This window comes from Lepisma saccharinum, chromosome 10 (genome assembly GCF_977018435.1).
Source record: "Lepisma saccharinum chromosome 10, izLepSacc3.1, whole genome shotgun sequence".
NCBI classification, from domain to species: Eukaryota; Metazoa; Arthropoda; class Insecta; order Zygentoma; family Lepismatidae; genus Lepisma; species Lepisma saccharinum.
This window is the reverse complement of record NC_139238.1, coordinates 60,970,665-60,994,636: the sequence shown is the minus strand read 5'-3', so window position 1 is coordinate 60,994,636 and position 23,972 is coordinate 60,970,665. Positions and strand designations below refer to the sequence as shown.

At 34.2% G+C, this 23,972-nt stretch overlaps 1 protein-coding gene across 6 annotated transcripts in view; it reads right to left on the bottom strand.

The window, feature by feature from the left end:
* LOC145993918 (sodium-coupled monocarboxylate transporter 2-like) overlaps window positions 1–23,972 on the bottom strand; it is a 386,054-nt gene that overhangs the window by 128,381 nt on the left and 233,701 nt on the right. For all 6 annotated transcript variants that reach the window (XM_083129842.1, XM_083129839.1, XM_083129844.1 and 3 more), the window contains 2 exons: window positions 23,755–23,909; window positions 20,765–20,905 (listed from right to left, as the gene is read on the bottom strand). In XM_083129842.1, coding sequence (XP_082985968.1) covers window positions 20,765–20,905; window positions 23,755–23,909 — 296 coding nt within the window. The remainder of the gene's footprint in view (window positions 1–20,764; window positions 20,906–23,754; window positions 23,910–23,972) is intronic.

Below are 23,972 nucleotides of genomic sequence, written 5' to 3'. Positions count from 1 at the left end.
GCTGCTATAAGGAATTCAATTAATATATAATAATAATAATAATAAATTTTCTTTATTAAGCGGGCGAGTTTCAGCCAAGGGCTTCTCTGCCACCTAACCCTTGTCAATATGATAATTCATATATGATGATATAAACTGCGTATGGAGCATTAAGCTAAATGTAAAATAATACACAGATGCAAAAAAAATGAAAAAGAAAAAATACATAGGAATTAGTTGCATACGAAAAAAGTGTAACTAGAAATACAAAAGGCAATAGTAATAAGAATACAATAATACAATTCCACACAGTGAATGACTTGATGCCTTCAGTATGTGCCCCGACCCTTCCATTGTTCCATTAGCAGCAGATTACTTTACCTTAGAAATTTAATGGGTTGTTTACACTAACGATGTTCGCAAGCAATGTATTCCATGCTTTGAGAGCCGAAAAGGAGAAAGATGGTTTGTAGGCTGTGGTAGAGTGATGGGGTAAATCGAAGTTGTTCCGCTTACGGGTAACATACTAGTAGATGTTGACCCCGCTAACGTCAGTCGCTGCATGGGTGGTCTTTAATTTGCACGGGTGTTAATTAATTTGCACGTACTTATAACTAATTTGCACGTACTTAGAATTCATTTGCACGTACTTAGAATACTTTACATTTATGTATTTGCTTAATTATAACTTTTTATGAATATATAATTATTTATTTTATGAAAAATATGTATATAGAAGGTAATTAGAGGTACTTAACGCTATTCATATGATTTTATATTCATTACTACAAAGTATGTAATGTATGAAACTATAATAATTAATGTTTATACTATTGAAAATAAGAGTTTATGGTTTATGAACCGCTATGAACGGTGGTAATGGCTGTAGGTACACGTCCAATTACGAAAGAAGACGGTCCCGGTACTCGAACCCGCGATATGTAACGGTAATAAATGGTTTTAGTGTACAATGTATATAATAATGTATGTTATTATGGTATGAAAGACGATGGTACGACACGCTAGACAGAATACTGTCTCCGAATCTCGACTCCGCTCTGATGCCAGACAGAGAGAATGAATTAATATTCCGCGCAGGTAGAGGAGAAAGGAATTTGGGGAGTGTGCGTTCAAGGTCAAATGACGTCACAACGTCAGAACAAAGAAGGAACCCGATTGACCAATCAGAGATCGCGTCGGTAGGTTTTCAGAACCGGTTTTTTTTCCAAGGTTAACCAGTACGCAAGAACAGGGGAAAGCTATGCAATACTGTAGGGCAGGGGAGGGATTCAACCAGACAAGAAAGGATGTCTGGAATGTGCAGCAATGGTCAAATTCTGAAGCTATGCGTTGCTTGTAGAACCGGTTTCCGCCGCCAATTAATATTCCGCTCAGGGTTGCCCCAAGGCACAGGACGCTTTAGCGAGGGTTTTAGGGTAGAAAGCTTGCATGTTAGAACAGGTTTCTGTCAAAGTAGCCCAATGTTACCGAGAACACAAGAAAGAAGGATTTTTGGATACCCAATTAGATTGGAGCGAGAATTTTATTTTGAACAAGGAGAACGAAGCGTAAGGGTTTATTATCTGTACTAGGAAGAAGGGAGAGCTCTCAGGGACTGGGCCTACAGTTTTCACTATTTGCTTTTATCACGGGGTATCGAACCTAGGACCCATTGATTATTGATTTAGGTAGTAAATTTATGTTATTGTGTGCTATTTAACATAATATTGAGTTTATTTTTTACCAAACTTTGACTTTATGTCAAACATTTTCCCAGCTTATTTTTATTTTTACCAAAATAACACAATTCAATCTGTTCAGGAAACACTTTTAGTTATATTTTCGACACACAAAGTGTGTGTTCTCAACTTCTATCTGTTTATTTTACAATTTTATGTTAATTTTTTACCAAAATAACACTATTTATACTATTCAGGCAACATTTTTTATTAATTTTGGATTCACAAAGACATTTTTTCAACTTTTAACTTATTATTTTACAATTTTATGTTAATTTTTACCAAAATAACACTATTTATACTATTCAGGCAACATTTTTTCATTAAATTTTGGATTCACAAAGACATTTTTTCAACTTTTAACTTATTATTTTACAACTTTATGTTAATTTTTTACCAAAATAACACTATTTATACTATTCAGGCAACATTTTTTCATTAATTTTGGATTCACAAAGACATTTTTTTCAACTTTTAACTTATTATTTTACAACTTTATGTTAATTTTTTACCAAAATAACACTATTTGTACTATTCAGGAAAGATTTTTAGTTACATTTTCGACACACAAAGACATTTTTTACAACTTTTATCTGTTTATTTCACAAATTTATACCTATTTTTACCAAAATAACACTATTTATACTGTTAAGGAAAGACTTTTAGTTATATTTTCGACACACAAAGTGTGTGTTCTCAATTTTTATTTGTTTATTTCACAAGTTTAGCCTAATATTTACTCAAATAACACAATTCAATCTGTTCAGGAAAGATTTTTAGTTACATTTTCGACACACAAAGTGTGTGTTCTCAACTTTTATTTGTTTATTTTACAAGTTTAGCCTAATATTTACTCAAATGACACTATTTATATTATTCAGGCACCATTTTTATTACATTTTGGACTCTCAAAGACACACACACACACACACACACAGAGAGAGAGAGAGAGAGAGAGAAAGAGAGATTTTTTCCAAGTTTACAGGATTATTCTCTAGTTTACTCAAATAACACAATTTAGATGTGTTTTGAATTATATTTTGGATGCAAAAGTATGTTTTGACAAGTTCTACCCTTTTATTTTACAAGTTTAGGCTTATTATTACTCAAATAACACAATTTAATCCAGTCAGGAAGGATTTGTTATTATATTTTGGATGCACAAAGAGAGGTTTTCAACTTTTTTGTTGATTTTTTGCAGGGTATGTATTAATTTTTATTTATTTTGTTTTGTATCATATATACATTTACAAATTTTTAACTTAGAGTTTAGTATTTATTTAATTTTTTTCAAAAACACTAAAAAAAGTACTTTTAGCTAAAATGTAAGCCACAGAATATATTATTATTATTATTATTATTATTAGGGTTTACTGATTTCCACTATGCTATTTTTGGTTCTGTATTTCTATATGTATTTATTTAGGGCAGGTTACGCCTGCCACGTAGGAAAGTTTGTTTATTTTAGAGTTTGCTGAGTATTTTGTTACTGCTATACTAGGTAAAAGTTTTCTAAATATACCAGATAGAGCTCTATATACTTTTGTTTTTGCTATTTTGGAGATGATGCGATCAGCACCACTCTCCATCTGCTTTTTATTTTATGTACCCAATATTATTTTGAGGCTTAGTGAATTCTAGAGCCTATTTATGCAGGAGATAGGACTTGAAAATTTTGATCTCAGACAACCCACAACTATTTGTCAGAGTATTTTAAAGAATATTTTATACTTATTATGTGCCACTAGAATATCAAAGCTTGCTTAATTTTTATGTCTGTAACGCATTTATTGTATTTCTAGCTAAGGCTTACTGGATAAAGTACACGAAATGTTTAACATTTCAACTATTTGCTATTATACGAGGGCAATTTTTTAGTGTAACGAAAATTATGATGTGTCTATGAGGTCTGAAACCCCTTTACCGAGGGTCCATATTTGAACGCTTACTAATATTGTTTTTTCCCCTTACATATAACAATTTAACAATATAATTACAATACGAAGTTAACAGACGACTTAGGGGCCTAGGTCCACTTTCCAAACTTTTTTACTATTCTAGAAGAATTATTTAGCTTTATAGTCTTTTTCAAGGTATTTTTGAAGTATTACTGGCTTCTTTGGGTGCATCAACACTTGGGTTATTTCCATTTGGTTTATTATACGAGGTTTATTTTTTACTCTAAGATCAATATATGTCTCCGAGGACTAAAATACATTTATTGAAGCTAAAAGCTTAGGCTGTAACTAGGGACTTAGCATGTATATCGACAATTTATAGGACAACACGAACCTTACAAAGGGTTATAGGTGACGTAGGACCACACGCCAGAGCTTTGTTAATCTGCAAGAAGCAGTTGCAACTAATGCTATGAGGATATAATGTTAATTTTTCATTGTTTCACAAGGAGGCTATTTTTAAACAACCAATATTTGCTTTTTCAAGTAACTACATGTACCAGAAGCACACATGCCAACACTAACTAGATTTTGATTTATACTATCTCAGGTGCTAAATGTATCAAGAACACTGATTGTACATATTTTTGAGAATCCAACTATATCAGGATTTTTCTATGTAAGTATATTTTTATTGACTGGCTTATTTAACAGATCAAACAGAAAGACGGCAAAATTCACTAAATGTAGGTGATTGCATGAAAATAACTAGATCAAGGGGTGACCAACAGTTGCGCTCTATTATTCTCACCTTCGCTGGATTGGCGAAGGAACGCACTTGTGGGCGGTAGAAACTGAACGGGCTCCATCATGGCATCAGAGACTCGAAGCAGATGTTTTGGAGGATGAACCCAAGTAGGGTCATAGGCGCTACGACCAATTTGGTCATTGCTTTTTATATGAGGAACCAATTTGGCCCACTCCCAAAATTAACTTAGATTGCTTATAACTTATGAAATTTGAAGTCAGCACAAGATCCGATGACAAAATCTAAAATTGTAACAACCCTGCCAGGGACTTGAACCCTGGACAGATTGGTTAAAAGCCTAGCGCTATACAAACTAAGCTACCTGCATTTTTAAAATGTTAGTTATGTTAAGAAATATATTGAAACACCTGAGAACACTCTTGGTCTGGTTCGACAGAGAAGGAGACAACATTTCCAAATTTTTACAGACTGGGTGTATTTTTCCACTATAGAGGCCTTCACTATATGTAATTCGAAACGCTAAAGTTCAGCTAGCTTCCAAAATTGAGGTAAAGATTGTGTTTGGCGAGATTAACAAGTTACAATTATATCCAGTTACGGACAAATAAAGCTAAAAGTCTCAGATTTGCTGTACTAGCCAAGTTTTAGTAACATTTTCTTCACTTTAGTACAAATATCAAAGAAATAGGTATATTTTATTTATAATTTGACAAAATGTACTAGTATTTAATTCACAAAGTTAGGTAAAAAACAGTATTTTTTAAAATATTGTTACTGCCTTCAAATTTTATGTTATTTAGCCACTAACAACTGGTTTACACTGCTTGGCATCCTTTAAATAGGAAAAGAAGGAATTATTTGTTTAGTATTTTTACTACTTTATATTTATTTAAGAAAACAATTCTACACTTTAACTTAATTTTAACAAATTGTTACTAATTTATATATCAAAGTTATGTTATTTAGAGTGCATAAAGGCGTATAAAGTTAATATTTGTACTTATCAGTTCAACTAACAATTATATTTTACACACAAAAGATACAGTTAAATTACTTGAATCAGAGAATAATATTTTACAGTAATTGATTCATTCAGCACTAGTCAGTACTTTTATGCATCAGAAAGTTTTCTTAATTTTCTATTACGCATGCTATTTTGGGCTATTCTTAAAATGTATTTCTAGGGCAAACTGGTTTAATTTTCTGCTTATAATGCAAAGTTGACAGTTTTCGCACAATGCATTGTACATTTGTTATATTCTCTACGTACAATCCAAATATTATGCTTATTTAATGTATAACTAACTAACTCTCTACCCTTCTTAAACCCGAAGTTTCATGGCTGCAGCAACACATGCCTTTCATCTGTCCCTGTCCTGAGCAAGATCTATATACTCCTTTCCTTCCCCACCAATTTCCTTTAGGTCCATCTCTACATTATCCCTCCATCTTTGTTTTGGTCTTTCTATTGGTCTTTTACCATCAGGTTTCCCAACAAGAATCCTGTATACTCTTCTTTCCTCTCCCATTTGTACCACATGATCTACACACCTAAGTCTTGTTGATTTAATCATTCTAATAATATCTGGACATGAATACAAATTATGTACTTCTAAATTATGTAACCTTCTCCACTCATTTGTCTCCTCATCTGTTTTAGGCCCAAATATTTTCCTAAGGATCTTATTTTCAAATAGTCTCAATTTATGTTCCTTTTTCAATCTAAGGGACCAGGTTTATTTACTGTATTTAACTTTTATTTTTTGTAATTAACAAAAATTAAAAGCTTATACTGTAGTTATTATATCTTTTTCTATCAGCTTATTTTGAAATTAATATCATTAGTTATAGTCTTTGATTTATAACTATATTGCTTTTTTATCAATTTATCTAAGAGTACACGCAGACAAACACATGTGTACACACGTTTATGTAAATAGATATGCCTTTTTTCAATATTTTAGTATGAAGATTGCACTTTAGCTATTTAAGCAAGGGTAGGAAAGGTAGGATTTCTGAGAATTTGTTGCAGGAGTTTGTTGTCCAAGTATAGATGAGAACTGAGCTGGGAGACTGTTTTGAACATTTTCATGATAGTTTGCATGTGAACTGTATGCAAATTGAGCACTATTGACTGTGCATGCTTCTAAGTTTTGCTGTTATTTTACATCAAGTCTGTGAGACTGTAGTCAGTTTTCCCTTTTCAAGTAGTTTTTTTTTATTGATTGTATTTGTATATGTTTTGGGGACTTAGCAGTTTTATGTTCTGAGGCAGTTTGTTGTAGAATATTTTTACCGGATTGTTTTGAGATATTGAGTGTCTGCTGTTTTACTTGTAATTATTTTCCTTCTTGTGTTGTGTATTTGACTATATTTTGTCCAAGTTCGTAGTATTTAGAATAATTGTTATTGACTTGTAGATGTAGGGAGTAATAATCCTTTGCAAGATGCTCTATACTTTAGTCTGAACATTATTCTTAGTGTTCACTTTTGAAGCCTTAGTATTCTGGTAGTATTATTAATGTAGAGGTAAATTAGGCTGAAATGTAGGCATTTTTCTGATACATTATACTCACTTAGTTGTTTCAGCAGGTAGAAGTTGCATGATGGTTTACTGCTGATGATGTCAATTTGCTCTTCTTATGTACTACGTATGATGTAGCTTACTTGAGTAATTGGAATTTTCTACTGAAAAAAGGATTGCTTGTCTATTTTATTCCTATGTTGTTGAGTTTGTCCATAAGCAAGCCATGTTTTTACTCTATCCTATGCCTTGGAAGAATCTAGATATATTGTGTTGGCAGTTCTATTTTTCTCTAAGGTTTCAGCTATGTAGTTTTTTAAACTGTGCTATGGGTGTGACTATTGATTTCTCTCAAATAAACAAATAAAGATCTAAGAAAAAAAGCAAACAACTTAAGTCAAATTCAAGCAGCAAGAGGAATACACAGAAACCAACATGGCATCCAGAAAGAGAAATCAATAGTCACACCCATAGCACAGTTTAAAAAACTACATAGCTGAAACCTTAGAGAAAAATAAAACTGCCAACACAATATATCTAGATTCTTTAAAGGCATAGGATAGAGTAAAAACATGGCTTGCTTATGGACAAACTCAACAACATAGGAATAAAATAGACAAGCAATCCTTTTTTCAGTAGAAAATTCCAATTACTCAAGTAAGCTACATCATACGTAGTACATAAGAAGAGCAAATTGACATCATCAGCAGTAAACCATCATGCAACTTCTACCTGCTGAAACAACTAAGTGAGTATAATGTATCAGAAAAATGCCTACATTTCAGCCTAATTTACCTCTACATTAATAATACTACCAGAATACTAAGGCTTCAAAAGTGAACACTAAGAATAATGTTCAGACTAAAGTATAGAGCATCTTGCAAAGGATTATTACTCCCTACATCTACAAGTCAATAACAATTATTCTAAATACTACGAACTTGGACAAAATATAGTCAAATACACAACACAAGAAGGAAAATAATTACAAGTAAAACAGCAGACACTCAATATCTCAAAACAATCCGGTAAAAATATTCTACAACAAACTGCCTCAGAACATAAAACTGCTAAGTCCCCAAAACATATACAAATACAATCAATAAAAAAAAACTACTTGAAAAGGGAAAACTGACTACAGTCTCACAGACTTGATGTAAAATAACAGCAAAACTTAGAAGCATGCACAGTCAATAGTGCTCAATTTGCATACAGTTCACATGCAAACTATCATGAAAATGTTCAAAACAGTCTCCCAGCTCAGTTCTCATCTATACTTGGACAACAAACTCCTGCAACAAATTCTCAGAAATCCTACCTTTCCTACCCTTGCTTAAATAGCTAAAGTGCAATCTTCATACTAAAATATTGAAAAAAGGCATATCTATTTACATAAACGTGTGTACACATGTGTTTGTCTGCGTGTACTCTTAGATAAATTGATAAAAAAGCAATATAGTTATAAATCAAAGACTATAACTAATGATATTAATTTCAAAATAAGCTGATAGAAAAAGATATAATAACTACAGTATAAGCTTTTAATTTTTGTTAATTACAAAAAATAAAAGTTAAATACAGTAAATAAACCTGGTCCCTTAGATTGAAAAAGGAACATAAATTGAGACTATTTGAAAATAAGATCCTTAGGAAAATATTTGGGCCTAAAACAGATGAGGAGACAAATGAGTGGAGAAGGTTACATAATTTAGAAGTACATAATTTGTATTCATGTCCAGATATTATTAGAATGATTAAATCAACAAGACTTAGGTGTGTAGATCATGTGGTACAAATGGGAGAGGAAAGAAGAGTATACAGGATTCTTGTTGGGAAACCTGATGGTAAAAGACCAATAGAAAGACCAAAACAAAGATGGAGGGATAATGTAGAGATGGACCTAAAGGAAATTGGTGGGGAAGGAAAGGAGTATATAGATCTTGCTCAGGACAGGGACAGATGAAAGGCATGTGTTGCTGCAGCCATGAAACTTCGGGTTTAAGAAGGGTAGAGAGTTAGTTAGTTATACATTAAATAAGCATAATATTTGGATTGTACGTAGAGAATATAACAAATGTACAATGCATTGTGCGAAAACTGTCAACTTTGCATTATAAGCAGAAAATTAAACCAGTTTGCCCTAGAAATACATTTTAAGAATAGCCCAAAATAGCATGCGTAATAGAAAATTAAGAAAACTTTCTGATGCATAAAAGTACTGACTAGTGCTGAATGAATCAATTACTGTAAAATATTATTCTCTGATTCAAGTAATTTAACTGTATCTTTTGTGTGTAAAATATAATTGTTAGTTGAACTGATAAGTACAAATATTAACTTTATACGCCTTTATGCACTCTAAATAACATAACTTTGATATATAAATTAGTAACAATTTGTTAAAATTAAGTTAAAGTGTAGAATTGTTTTCTTAAATAAATATAAAGTAGTAAAAATACTAAACAAATAATTCCTTCTTTTCCTATTTAAAGGATGCCAAGCAGTGTAAACCAGTTGTTAGTGGCTAAATAACATAAAATTTGAAGGCAGTAACAATATTTTAAAAAATACTGTTTTTTACCTAACTTTGTGAATTAAATACTAGTACATTTTGTCAAATTATAAATAAAATATACCTATTTCTTTGATATTTGTACTAAAGTGAAGAAAATGTTACTAAAACTTGGCTAGTACAGCAAATCTGAGACTTTTAGCTTTATTTGTCCGTAACTGGATATAATTGTAACTTGTTAATCTCGCCAAACACAATCTTTACCTCAATTTTGGAAGCTAGCTGAACTTTAGCGTTTCGAATTACATATAGTGAAGGCCTCTATAGTGGAAAAATACACCCAGTCTGTAAAAATTTGGAAATGTTGTCTCCTTCTCTGTCGAACCAGACCAAGAGTGTTCTCAGGTGTTTCAATATATTTCTTAACATAACTAACATTTTAAAAATGCAGGTAGCTTAGTTTGTATAGCGCTAGGCTTTTAACCAATCTGTCCAGGGTTCAAGTCCCTGGCAGGGTTGTTACAATTTTAGATTTTGTCATCGGATCTTGTGCAGACTTCAAATTTCATAAGTTATAAGCAATCTAAGTTAATTTTGGGAGTGGGCCAAATTGGTTCCTCATATAAAAAGCAATGACCAAATTGGTCGTAGCGCCTATGACCCTACTTGGGTTCATCCTCCAAAACATCTGCTTCGAGTCTCCGATGCCATGATGGAGCCCGTTCAGGTTCTACAGCCCACAAGTGCGTTCCTTCGCCAATCCAGCGAAGGTGAGAATAATAGAGCGCAACTGTTGGTCACCCCTTGATCTAGTTATTTTCATGCAATCACCTACATTTAGTGAATTTTGCCGTCTTTCTGTTTGATCTGTTAAATAAGCCAGTCAATAAAAATATACTTACATAGAAAAATCCTGATATAGTTGGATTCTCAAAAATATGTACAATCAGTGTTCTTGATACATTTAGCACCTGAGATAGTATAAATCAAAATCTAGTTAGTGTTGGCATGTGTGCTTCTGGTACATGTAGTTACTTGAAAAAGCAAATATTGATTGTGTAAAAATAGCCTCCTTGTGAAACAATGAAAAATTAACATTATATCCTCATAGCATTAGTTGCAACTGCTTCTTGCAGATTAACAAAGCTCTGGCGTGTGGTCCTACGTCACCTATAATCCTTTGTAAGGTTCGTGTTGTCCTATAAATTGTCGATATACATGCTAAGTCCCTAGTTACAGCCTAAGCTTTTAGCTTCAATAAATGTATTTTAGTCCTCGGAGACATATATTGATCTTAGAGTAAAAAATAAACCTCGTATAATAAACCAAATGGAAATAACCCAAGTGTTGATGCACCCAAAGAAGCCAGTAATACTTCAAAAATACCTTGAAAAAGACTATAAAGCTAAATAATTCTTCTAGAATAGTAAAAAAGTTTGGAAAGTGGACCTAGGCCCCTAAGCCGTCTGTTAACTTCGTATTGTAATTATATTGTTAAATTGTTATATGTAAGGGGAAAAAACAATATTAGTAAGCGTTCAAATATGGACCCTCGGTAAAGGGGTTTCAGACCTCATAGACACATCATAATTTTCGTTACACTAAAAAATTGCCCTCGTATAATAGCAAATAGTTGAAATGTTAAACATTTCGTGTACTTTATCCAGTAAGCCTTAGCTAGAAATACAATAAATGCGTTACAGACATAAAAATTAAGCAAGCTTTGATATTCTAGTGGCACATAATAAGTATAAAATATTCTTTAAAATACTCTGACAAATAGTTGTGGGTTGTCTGAGATCAAAATTTTCAAGTCCTATCTCCTGCATAAATAGGCTCTAGAATTCACTAAGCCTCAAAATAATATTGGGTACATAAAATAAAAAGCAGATGGAGAGTGGTGCTGATCGCATCATCTCCAAAATAGCAAAAACAAAAGTATATAGAGCTCTATCTGGTATATTTAGAAAACTTATACCTAGTATAGCAGTAACAAAATACTCAGCAAACTCTAAAATAAACAAACTTTCCTACGTGGCAGGCGTAACCTGCCCTAAATAAATACATATAGAAATACAGAACCAAAAATAGCATAGTGGAAATCAGTAAACCCTAATAATAATAATAATAATAATAATATATTCTGTGGCTTACATTTTAGCTAAAAGTACTTTTTTTTGTGTGTTTGAAAAAAATTAAATAAATACTAAACTCTAAGTTAAAAATTTGTAAATGTATATATGATACAAAACAAAATAAATAAAAATTAATACATACCCTGCAAAAAATCAACAAAAAAGTTGAAAACCTCTCTTTGTGCATCCAAAATATAATAACAAATCCTTCCTGACTGGATTAAATTGTGTTATTTGAGTAATAATAAGCCTAAACTTGTAAAATAAAAGGGTAGAACTTGTCAAAACATACTTTTGCATCCAAAATATAATTCAAAACACATCTAAATTGTGTTATTTGAGTAAACTAGAGAATAATCCTGTAAACTTGGAAAAAATCTCTCTTTCTCTCTCTCTCTCTCTCTCTGTGTGTGTGTGTGTGTGTGTGTCTTTGAGAGTCCAAAATGTAATAAAAATGGTGCCTGAATAATATAAATAGTGTCATTTGAGTAAATATTAGGCTAAACTTGTAAAATAAACAAATAAAAATTGAGAACACACACTTTGTGTGTCGAAAATATAACTAAAAGTCTTTCCTTAACAGTATAAATAGTGTTATTTTGGTAAAAATAGGTATAAATTTGTGAAATAAACAGATAAAAGTTGTAAAAAATGTCTTTGTGTGTCGAAAATGTAACTAAAAATCTTTCCTGAATAGTACAAATAGTGTTATTTTGGTAAAAAAATTAAAATAAAGTTGTAAAATAATAAGTTAAAAGTTGAAAAAAATGTCTTTGTGAATCCAAAATTAATGAAAAAATGTTGCCTGAATAGTATAAATAGTGTTATTTTGGTAAAAAATTAACAAAGTTGTAAAATAATAAGTTAAAAGTTGAAAAAAATGTCTTTGTGAATCCAAAATTTAATGAAAAAATGTTGCCTGAATAGTATAAATAGTGTTATTTTGGTAAAAATTAACATAAAATTGTAAAATAATAAGTTAAAAGTTGAAAAAATGTCTTTGTGAATCCAAAATTAATAAAAAATGTTGCCTGAATAGTATAAATAGTGTTATTTTGGTAAAAAATTAACATAAAATTGTAAAATAAACAGATAGAAGTTGAGAACACACACTTTGTGTGTCGAAAATATAACTAAAAGTGTTTCCTGAACAGATTGAATTGTGTTATTTTGGTAAAAATAAAAATAAGCTGGGAAAATGTTTGACATAAAGTCAAAGTTTGGTAAAAAATAAACTCAATATTATGTTAAATAGCACACAATAACATAAATTTACTACCTAAATCAATAATCAATGGGTCCTAGGTTCGATACCCCGTGATAAAAGCAAATAGTGAAAACTGTAGGCCCAGTCCCTGAGAGCTCTCCCTTCTTCCTAGTACAGATAATAAACCCTTACGCTTCGTTCTCCTTGTTCAAAATAAAATTCTCGCTCCAATCTAATTGGGTATCCAAAAATCCTTCTTTCTTGTGTTCTCGGTAACATTGGGCTACTTTGACAGAAACCTGTTCTAACATGCAAGCTTTCTACCCTAAAACCCTCGCTAAAGCGTCCTGTGCCTTGGGGCAACCCTGAGCGGAATATTAATTGGCGGCGGAAACCGGTTCTACAAGCAACGCATAGCTTCAGAATTTGACCATTGCTGCACATTCCAGACATCCTTTCTTGTCTGGTTGAATCCCTCCCCTGCCCTACAGTATTGCATAGCTTTCCCCTGTTCTTGCGTACTGGTTAACCTTGGAAAAAAAAACCGGTTCTGAAAACCTACCGACGCGATCTCTGATTGGTCAATCGGGTTCCTTCTTTGTTCTGACGTTGTGACGTCATTTGAACTTAAACGCACACCCCCCAAATTCCTTTCTCCTCTACCTGCGCGGAATATTAATTCATTCTCTCTGTCTGGCATCAGAGCGGAGTCGAGATTCGGAGACAGTATTCTGTCTAGAGTGTCGTACCATCGTCTTTCATACCATAATAACATACATTATTATATACATTGTACACTAAAACCATTTATTACCGTTACATATCGCGGGTTCGAGTACCGGGACCGTCTTCTTTCGTAATTGGACCTGTACCTACAGCCATTACCACCGTTCATAGCGGTTCATAAACCATAAACTCTTATTTTCAATAGTATAAACATTAATTATTATAGTTTCATACATTACATACTTTGTAGTAATGAATATAAAATCATATGAATAGCGTTAAGTACCTCTAATTACCCTCTATATACATATTTTTCATAAAATAAATAATTATATATTCATAAAAAGTTATAATTAAGCAAATACATAAATGTAAAGTATTCTAAGTACGTGCAAATGAATTCTAAGTACGTGCAAATTAGTTATAAGTACGTGCAAATTAATTAACACCCGTTAAAATCCAGATTTTTCTGGATTTATTTTAAGACCGTTATATACACACCAGTTACTGACGATGTTCAAGTCAGAATTTAGTGACTGAGGTTTATGTTCCAACGAAGCGTAATGACCTGAGAAATATAACTGGGTATCGTCTGCGTAAAAATGTGGAGTGAATAATTTTATGACTTGCTGCAAATCTGCAGTGTAAAGGTTGAAGAGGAGGGGGCCTAATATCGATTCTTGTGGCACGTCTGCTTTTAGCGTTATACAGGGTGTCCCACGAACGGCGCAACTGGGAATTAAGAGTGGCGTTACTTTGTACATACATAAGTCATACACCAAATGTTAGCCCTGTCCAAGTAGATATTTTTAAACATAGAACTAACAAACGGGGTGCAGTGTTGTTCATGCAGTGTTGCCAAATGTAAGTGAAAGTGTAAATTTATTTTTCCACATAGCATGGAAAATTGCATGTCAAACATTCGTACGGAAATTTGGACGTCAATTTCCACCTTGGGTAGGTGGACTATTTCGCCATCTATAGTTCAGAGAAGAAAACCGATCGTTTTCGCGTATAGCCAATCCTGAAATACCTCGTAAAGGCGTACCGGTCAAAATGGGTGTTTTAAAAAAAATTATGAGGTAAAGTGGCAACACTGTTGATGTTTGAAGGCAACAAAAGGTGTGTTTAGTGATGGTCTATGACATGGAAATACTGGAAAAAAAGAAAATGAAAATTATGGTGAAAAAAGTGTTACTTACCTACTCCTGGCAACCATGCAATGCGATAAGAGCGCCCACCGAACGAGAACAAAAGAATCAGTTAGTTGTGTACTCAGAACTGTTTGAGCCGTGCATTTCGCATTGTTCGTAGGAGAAGATTAGAATTGTTCTGTGAAATGAAGTACTCTTTGGAAGAGAGGGTGTTCATTGTGGAACATTATTTTTGTTCAAAATCGTACACTAGTGTAAAAACTGTGTTTCGCGAGAAATATCCGAATAACAGTGTTCCAGAAAATTCGACGATATATCGACTTGTTTCCAGATTTCGTGAAACAGGATCAGTTAATGACAAACCCTACCACAGACAAACACCAGTTTTGACACAAGGTGTGCTGCAGGATGTGGAGCAGAGAATATCACAATCTCCCAGGAAATCTGTTCGTAAACTTGCTGCACAGTCAGGTGTATCAAAAACAACAACTCACCGAGCGTTAAAACAATTGCACCTACGTGCATATAAGGTACAGGCTGTGCAAGAACTGAAGTAAGCAGACAAAGGTGCACGTGTAAGATACTGCCAGTGGTTTAGAAGTTTTATTAGAGACAATGGTGTGAATATTTTGGATAAAGATCTTTTCACGGATGAAGCATGGTTCCACTTAAATGGATATGTCAGCAGTCAAAATTGTCGACGCTGGTCAAGTAACAATCCCCATTTGTTACATGAACAATCACTTCATCCACAAAAGATCTGTGTGTGGTGCGCGATTTCGCGGAGAAAAATAATCGGTCCATTCTTTTTCAACACAACAGTTGACGGAATAGTTTATCGTGACTTTATCGCATAGTTTATTTCTCTGTTGGAACGTGATGAACGTGATTGTTGGTTTCAACAAGACTCCGCAACATCTCACACGTCTAATGAAACTTTAGACATGTTGGCAGAGTTTTTTGGCGATCACATTATAAGCAAAAACTTATGGCCCAGTCGCTCTCCGGATCTGACGTCTCCAGATTTTTTTTCTGTGGGGTTATTTGAAACAAACAGTTTACATTAATAACCCAAGAACACTTGATGATCTAAAAATAAATATTTGCACAGCCATTAACAATATAAACCAATCAACCTTGCATAAAGTTGCTTCCAACATGATAAAACGTGTTGATGAATGCCTCAGGGAAATTAGTTGTCATTTTCAACATCTTTTGTAAAGCTAACACTGGCTGTTACGCGCATTGCATGGTTGCCAGGAGTAGGTAAGTAACACTTTTTTCACCATAATTTTCATTTTCTTTTTTTTCTGTTTCCAGTATTTCCATGTCATAGACCATCACTAAACACACATTTTGTTGCCTTCAAACATCAACAGTGTTGCCACTGTACCTCATATTTTTTTTAAAAACACCCATTTGGACCGGTACGCCTTTACGAGGCATTTCAGGATTGGCTATTCGCGAAAACGATCGGTTTTCTTCTCTGAACTATAGATGGCGAAATAGTCTACCTACCCAAGGTGGAAATTGACGTCCAAATTTCCGTACGAATGTTTGACATGCAATTTTCCATGCTTTGTGGAAAAATAAATTTACACTTTTACTTACATTTGGCAACACTGCATGAACAACACTGCACCCCGTTTGTTCTTTCTATGTTTAAAAATATCTACTTGGACAGGACTAACATTTGGTGTATGACTTATGTATGTACAGGTTTCGGTTACAAAGTAACGCCACTCTTAATTCCCAGTTGCGCCGTTCGTGGGACACCCTGTAGGTTGAGACACATGAGATGGTGAATTATGTAATACGACACTTTGAAGTTTGTTAAATAGATATGTTTGAAACCAGTTTAATATTGAAGGAGGACACTTGTAATATTTAAGTTTAGCTAATAATAAATCATGCTGCACCGTGTCAAAAGCCTTACTGAGATCCAGAAGTACATAAAATAGTGACTTGCTGTTTATCAATGGCATGGAGAATATCATCCACAACTTTAGCAAGAGCAGTGGCTGTGCTGTGTTTCTCACGAAATCCGGATTGCAGCGGGGGCAGTAAATTATTCGTGTTAACGTAGTTTAACGTCTGCGAATGCACTATTTTTTCGAGTTCTTTAGATAGCACAGGCAAAAGACTGATAGGCCTAAAATCATTATAAGAAGTGGCGATCTTCTTTTTTTGAAGTGGCAGAATTCGTGCTTCTTTCCACATTTCAGGAAAGACACCACTGGAAAGAGAGGAGTTAATGACGTGCGTTAGCGGAGATAAAACATAAGGCAAAGAAAACTTGAGCATTTTAGTGCTGATACCATCTACGCAAAAACTATTTGAGCGTATGCTATAAATAGTTTTATGTACATCTTTTTCAGTTACCTCAGTAAAGTTAAAATATTGTTCAGTGCTGGAACAGGTTTGTTCTCGAAATGCTTTATTTTCTGAGCTTTAAGTGGAGGAGGAATTTCAGATTCACTGCAAAGTTTACCAAAATGGTCATCAACAGCATCTAAATCTTCAGTGGTACTTATGAGAGAGAATGTATTATCGTAAGACTTTCTAATGTTAACAATACCCAATTGTTTCAACTCATTCCATGTTTCTCTCCGGTGTAAATTTTTCCCGCGAAGCTTGAAGGTAAGATAACATTTATTTTCTTGTCTTATGACAGTTGTTGTAAAGTTCCGAAGTTCTTTATATTGTTGCCAGTCGCTTGGATTGTTCGAAAGCTTGAACTTTCGTAGCGCGTTATCTCTGATTCGCATCAAGAATTTAACATTACTGGTGATCCACGGTGCATTTTTCTTATTGTGTTTTACGATTTTTAGAGGTACGTGCGTGTCAAAAACATTTTGTATATTTGAGGTCAAAAACTCCACTATATCATTAACATCATCAAGTGAGTAAAGCTTTGACCAATTTACATTAGTTATATCTTTTGCAAACATTTCTTCGTTGAAGGTATTAAAATTTCTACAATAAACGTAACTCGCGTTTATCCTCCAAGTTTTCCTGTATGATTTCTTGAACGTCGTGGATAAGTAGGCACTCCCTACGCGAGTACTGCACCATGTCATCGAGCTTCTCTTCTTGCGCCTCCATTTTAGCCAGCAGGGAGAGGATCTCTTCTCGTTGGTGCTTGAACGTTTCTTCCATTTTGGCCTCCAGCTTGGTAAGTTCAACCTGTAGCTTCAATGTGGCTTCCGAGTTAGGAGGAGCACTGGTGATATTACCTCTTATTTCGCTTTCAAGTGCATCCTTAAAAGAAGAAAGTTCGCTTCGCACTTCTCAAAGATTTCGAGGCGATCGTTAAGTTCTTTCGCTGGAGCGCGTGGCATCTTCGGTTGGTACGCCTGAGCCAGGAATGATGAAGCGAAGATCTCACTGAACACAAACTGCTGCTTCTTATTTTAAACACGTCTTTTTACAACGTATGCACAATGCTCTCTTTGTTGCACACACGTTCACTTCACTTATAAGCTTGTAGCCCAAGGTCCAGCAAACCCAATATCCAGCACAGAAAGCTTTTTATCCGAAGCCGATTCCAACACGTCTAACAACCTGTGGGACTTGTCTTTTACTATGATCACGAAATTGTCGAAGTGTCCTCCTTGTTGTTAAAGTCTCCCAAACCACTCACTGTATTTTTCAAGATCTCATTTCCAATTTGTCTTCTTGTCAAACTAATAAACATACAGTACGTTTCGTTAATTCAATACCAGGGGCGTATATTCAGGACTATCTAAGCTATCTGCAAAGCCCAGTCTCAGAAACTCAAAATACAGAAAAACAAATCAGTCGGAAAATATGTATAAAATTATTCATTTCAATAAAAAGATGAACCTGAGTTACTTAGTAGTTGGAAACCTTGCCCCATATCTTTGAATTCGAGAGGCGAAGCTCCCTTAGTTCCAGGGAGGCAGGAAAGTGCTGGTTGCTTTTGAAAGTGACATAACTTCTCGTAAACATCCGCATCAGTGTTGCAAACCCATTGTTTCCGTATGTAATTTTCCAAGAACGGGCAATTTTCAAGCGAAACTATTATAGAGAGGGAGAAAACGATGACAAATGACGAGAAAGTTACCCACTGAACTTTTCAAAACAATATGGATCAATGTTGCAAACTCATTGTTAGCAGCATGCAATTTTACCAGAAACGGAGAGGGAAAGTGTGACATGTGTCAGGGATTTTACCCCCTTGACCAAGAACATCATTGAACGCTTGCAGACGAGTTCTAAAAGAGGTCGTTGACCTTTAAAGAACCAGAGTAGGTGCTATGCAATTGCGAGAAGAAATCTGTTGGCTAACCGGCAATGCTGTATGAGTAGAGCTAAAAATAACCGAAATGACATAGACCATCAGCTTTAGTCGAGATTGCGTCGAGGGATGTTCAAGGTTCCTTGGTGCGCGAAATTTATTTCGAGGAAAATCCTCTGCATTTTTGTGAATGATATGTGTTATGTTGTGTAGTCAACTGAAATGAGTGACATAATTAACAAACTATTTACTCGGCTTACGTATGTGGATAAGATTCAAATCGTTGTTGATTTTTGCACAGATAGGCTAATTTGAATTGAACCTACGGTTTAAAGTGGGAACCGAACCACTATGTTCATCTGCTGGGTATCGAACTCGTAACCCTCAGTTTCAAGGCGATGAAATTACAAATACGCCAAAGAGGAGGTCCCAAACTTAAAATCGTCAAAATAGGTACGCTTCAACTACCCTAAAAGAAGATGAGAAGTATATTTTTATTATCTCATTGACCAATATAAATTTTTCACAATATGTGCCTCTTTTTTATTTTTTTATAAATAATCATGAAATTCTTTAAATCCTTTCCTTATTGTTTTTCTTTTAATGATGTAGTGTACATTTTCATATTTTATTTAGAAGGTATATAAATATTTTAAATCTCAACATCACTTGCTCCAAAACACCAAATAATTAACAAAAAAGCAGCAATTTTTTGTAAATTCCAACACTTATTACATGGTGAGATAGCCCTGGTTTGGAACCCAGTATACACCACTGTTCAATACAATAAAACCTAAACACAGATTTCAAAACATCAAACATTGGTAAAAAAGAAAGTTATATGCATGTGTGTGTCTACGTAAGTATTTGCTTACAGTGAGAATATTGCAAATGACAAATACTCGTGTACAGGGCTTTTCAGGGTGGTCGAATTGGCCGTGGAGAGGCTGCTAGCGTGCCGGGCAGTGACAGCGAGTCTGCCGGAAACTGGATGCAACATCCGGTACATCTGGAACCGATAGCTATGTAATGAAATAAGGTCATACAATTACATTAACAGTTACAATAAAATTGAGCGCGTATCTTCTTACATGCCTGCATCTACACATTTACGGCGTTTTTTAAAGGACATTTTCATCAACTCGCATCAGTTTCTCTTCCGAAATTCTTCAATTTCTCTCCTGATATTTTGATATTTTATTTCAATTCTTATAATGTATAACTTCAGGTTCAAAAGCTTGGTAGCTTTTACGCAGACGTCATGGAAATGTCTGTTTCTTGTGCAAGGCGGCGGATGAATTTTGTAGAAGTATGTTCCAATTGTTCTCCAACGTCGTCTAGTTTCTCCTCTGTAAGCACGCGCCGTTTCACCCTCACTTCTTATCAAGAGAGGACCCTGTTTGCCTAAATTTTTTCACAAGTTTTCGAACTGTATCTGTGTGGAGAATGAACATCTGAGAATTCTGCTGCAAAACGTCATCTAACTTCCCCACTATAATTCGTAATGACGTAAGTCGTACACAAAAATTCGTTGTTTTAAATTGTACTTATAGCGTGGCATTATTAGACAGCAGAAAAGCACCAGTAATACGTAAACTAAATCACAAAAAAAATTAAAACACATGTTAACAACTCAAATACTCACAACCACGTACAAATTAGACAGCTATCTAGCTACGGAAGCACTGACGCGTCCAGTGCCAAGGTCAGCGTACATCTGTGGGTCTAAATGCCGTCAGACGTGCAGTTACTGACCGACGCGGTAGCCTCCGCTCCACGGCCAACTCAATTATTACTGGTCTAAGATAATGAGAAACACTTCCGTGATATATGTTACTTTGAAATTTATTTTCTACTTACTTCTGCGCTTCCTTGACACTACGCGTGCTCAGACACCGCTGCATGGCGCCTTGGCTTCCAATGAGAAATGCAAAGCTGAAAACTGATCGTCCCACAGCAACGGACCAAAAGGTGTGACGTATTGTGGGATCGGGATCCATGCTGAAAAAAGGCAATTTATTAACCAATCTTTGAATGTCAATCAACAAAGTCACCAACAGCAATTGGATTATCGTATATATAATACATATATGTATTACAATAATAAAGTAGAAATATGTTGGGAATAAGTATATTATTCTCTGTGAATTTATATAGGTTTTTAACTACAGAGTCATAATATTCAGACTCTATCAACCTATCAGTAGTTATTTCAGTATAATTAATTACCTCCTGTATTATTCGAGTAGTATAGAGACCAAATAATTAGAACTCTTGATTCAAGTAGTATTGTTATGTAAGAAAGGGAATGTGTTTACATGAGTGGACAAATTGAAGTTGCTCTTATGTTGTCCCAACAGTTGTTTCCAACACTGAAAAAGTGAGTTAAAATGAATTCAAACCCTACTTTCTATTGGTATTACCACATTCAAGAGTATATTGTAAATTCTAATTAAAAATATATTACTTTTTGTAATTTATTTTCGAATATTGTAGTCACAACACATACTGAACGTACAGTATTTAGTTAATTAAAGTGGAAGCCGTTCTTCTGTTAACTTTGAGTTATTTGGAAGTTTTGTCCCCCGCAATGGTTGAAGGCCCTCTGTTGTTAATTGCTTATGGTTTGTCTGTTTAGCTGCAGCAGAACAAAAACATTCTTCTAATTATTGCTTTAGATAGTGTTTTGTGCTTTCACTGGAAGGTACCTTGAAAACAGTAATATCATCTCAAAAGTATTAGGACAACGACATTTTAAACAAGGTAAACCAATTTACGCAAGGCGTTGGTGTGTTGCGTGTAGAGTAAGGCTCAATTTCAGGGTTGCCACATGCATAAGAGATATTTAAGAAATATGCGAAAGAAATAAAAACAAGTATTATTGTATAAATTTATAAAAATATCAACTATTATATCGCAAATGACAAAATTCTTTCTGAAAGAAAAAAATAGGTTTTCTAGTATTTCATCGCTGATGAGTCTACAGAAAGGAAAATAGGTGAGAGGAAACGAAAGGCGACAAAGGAGAGGAGAAAGAGAAAGCGAAAGGAGAAGAGGAAAGTAGAGGTGAGAAGAAAGAGAGGGTAGACGAGGAGAGAAGTAGTGAGAAGAAAGGTAAAAGATTCTAGGAGAGATGAGTAAAATGGAGCAAAGAAGAGAAGAGAGGAGGTAAACGAGAGGAGCGCACAGGAGGGGAGACGAGAAGAGGGGAGTGGAGAGTAGAGTAAAAGATAGAAAAAGAGAAGAACGAAAAGAAGAGGAGAAGAGTGCAGTGGAGTTGGAAATCGAAGACAGGAGAGGAGATAAGAGGAATGGAGAAGAGTGGGATTGAGACAAGATGCGAAAAATAATGAAGACGATATGAGATAATATCAGAGGAGAAGGAGGTGAAAGAAGAAGGAAAAGGAGAAGAGAAGAACAGAAGGGACTGGGAACGAGAGGAGAGAAAAGGTAAACTCCTTACCAGCTAACTGTAGACCAGGCGAACGAGAACAAGTTTCTGCGCAAGTAGTGATGCGAGACGGCTACACCAATGAACAGTGAGAGAAACGGGATTGTGTAATTTATGATCTGATTTCAATTTAAAATGTATGCATAGTTCTGGTTATTCAGTCTATGTATAAGTTGAAATTACAAATAGCTGTTAACTTTATGACTAGTAATTGTGTAGTTTCTTGCCTTTGCAGTTACATTTTTACAACTTAATTGTAATAATGAAATGTAGAAACAAAGAAAATAAGGTAATTTATGACAACTACAACTTATGTTAAAAAAATATTCGTTTAATTTTTTTTCAGACTTACGTTTAGATCAGTGGACCATTTTTAGGTAGTCGTGTGCTGTTATTTTATAATTTTCAGTCATTTATGAAAATCGCTATAACTTTTGTTCTGTACCTACAAATGTAATGATTTGATAAACACATTCTTCAGAAAAAAAAGATTGATTGATTGATTGATTTGGTGTTTTATGTCGACTTTATGCACAGTAAGGCTAATCGGAACTGGACCTACAGTTCAAAGTGGGATCGGAACTACTATGTGCCTCCACTTATTAGAAAAAAATGCTCTTTAATTTTGTTTATTACCATCTTTGCTCTCAGAGTAATAATCCCATGCTATACTACACTTCATGGTAATTTTAAGCCACAATGAATAGAAATTACATTAGAAAATACTGTATGCAGGTGTACAGGGTGAGACAAAAGTCCAGTTACATAGGAAAAACAAATGCATGCATACAAGCTTACACATTATTGATATGTAACGTTACAGTGCATCTGCAATATGACCACCAATTGTTTGAATGCATGCTTCAATTTGATGTTCCCAGTTGTGTACAATGTCTGTTGGTGTGGTGCAAATTATTTGGGAGATAGCACCTACTTTTTTTTTTTTTTGAGGTGGTCGAGGATCTTAATTTTCTTACTTTATACAATGACCATCATGTGTCCAAACAAGTAACAAGTTACAGGTGTTAGGTCTGGTGATCGTGGTTGCCATTCACCTGTGTAATCTAATTTTTGTCTCACCCTGTAATATATCATGGGAAGTACTAACCTGAGAGCAAAGGAAGCTAAACTAAATAACATTTATTTCCGAAAGAATATTTTTGGAATCATTACATTTAGAGTTATAGAACAGATATTTTCGCCAAAGTGAAATTTATCATAATATGCTGCTATCATTGCAAAACAAAATATATGTTGTTTTCTTGCTGATTAAAATTTTTCTCCATTAAAAACATTTTTCTTTCAGTTTGTAAAGCAAAACTTTAATTGCATAAAATCCTGTAATGTTCTCATTGCATTATATAGCGTAGCAAATATTATAAGCATGCAAACCGTTTACTTGAAAAAGTCTATCCTCCCAGAATGTTCGTTCCGCTGCCAAACGGTGCTGAAACTTCCCACCTCCATCAGTCCGCCAATCAGGAGAGCTATTTGGCAGCAAAATATCAGACAGCCTTGTGCCGTGTCTGCCCATATGACGGTTTTGATGCCGCCCTAGAAAATTAAAGTAAATGTTTATAAATTTTATGAAAAAGCATAATGATATTGTGCAATTTG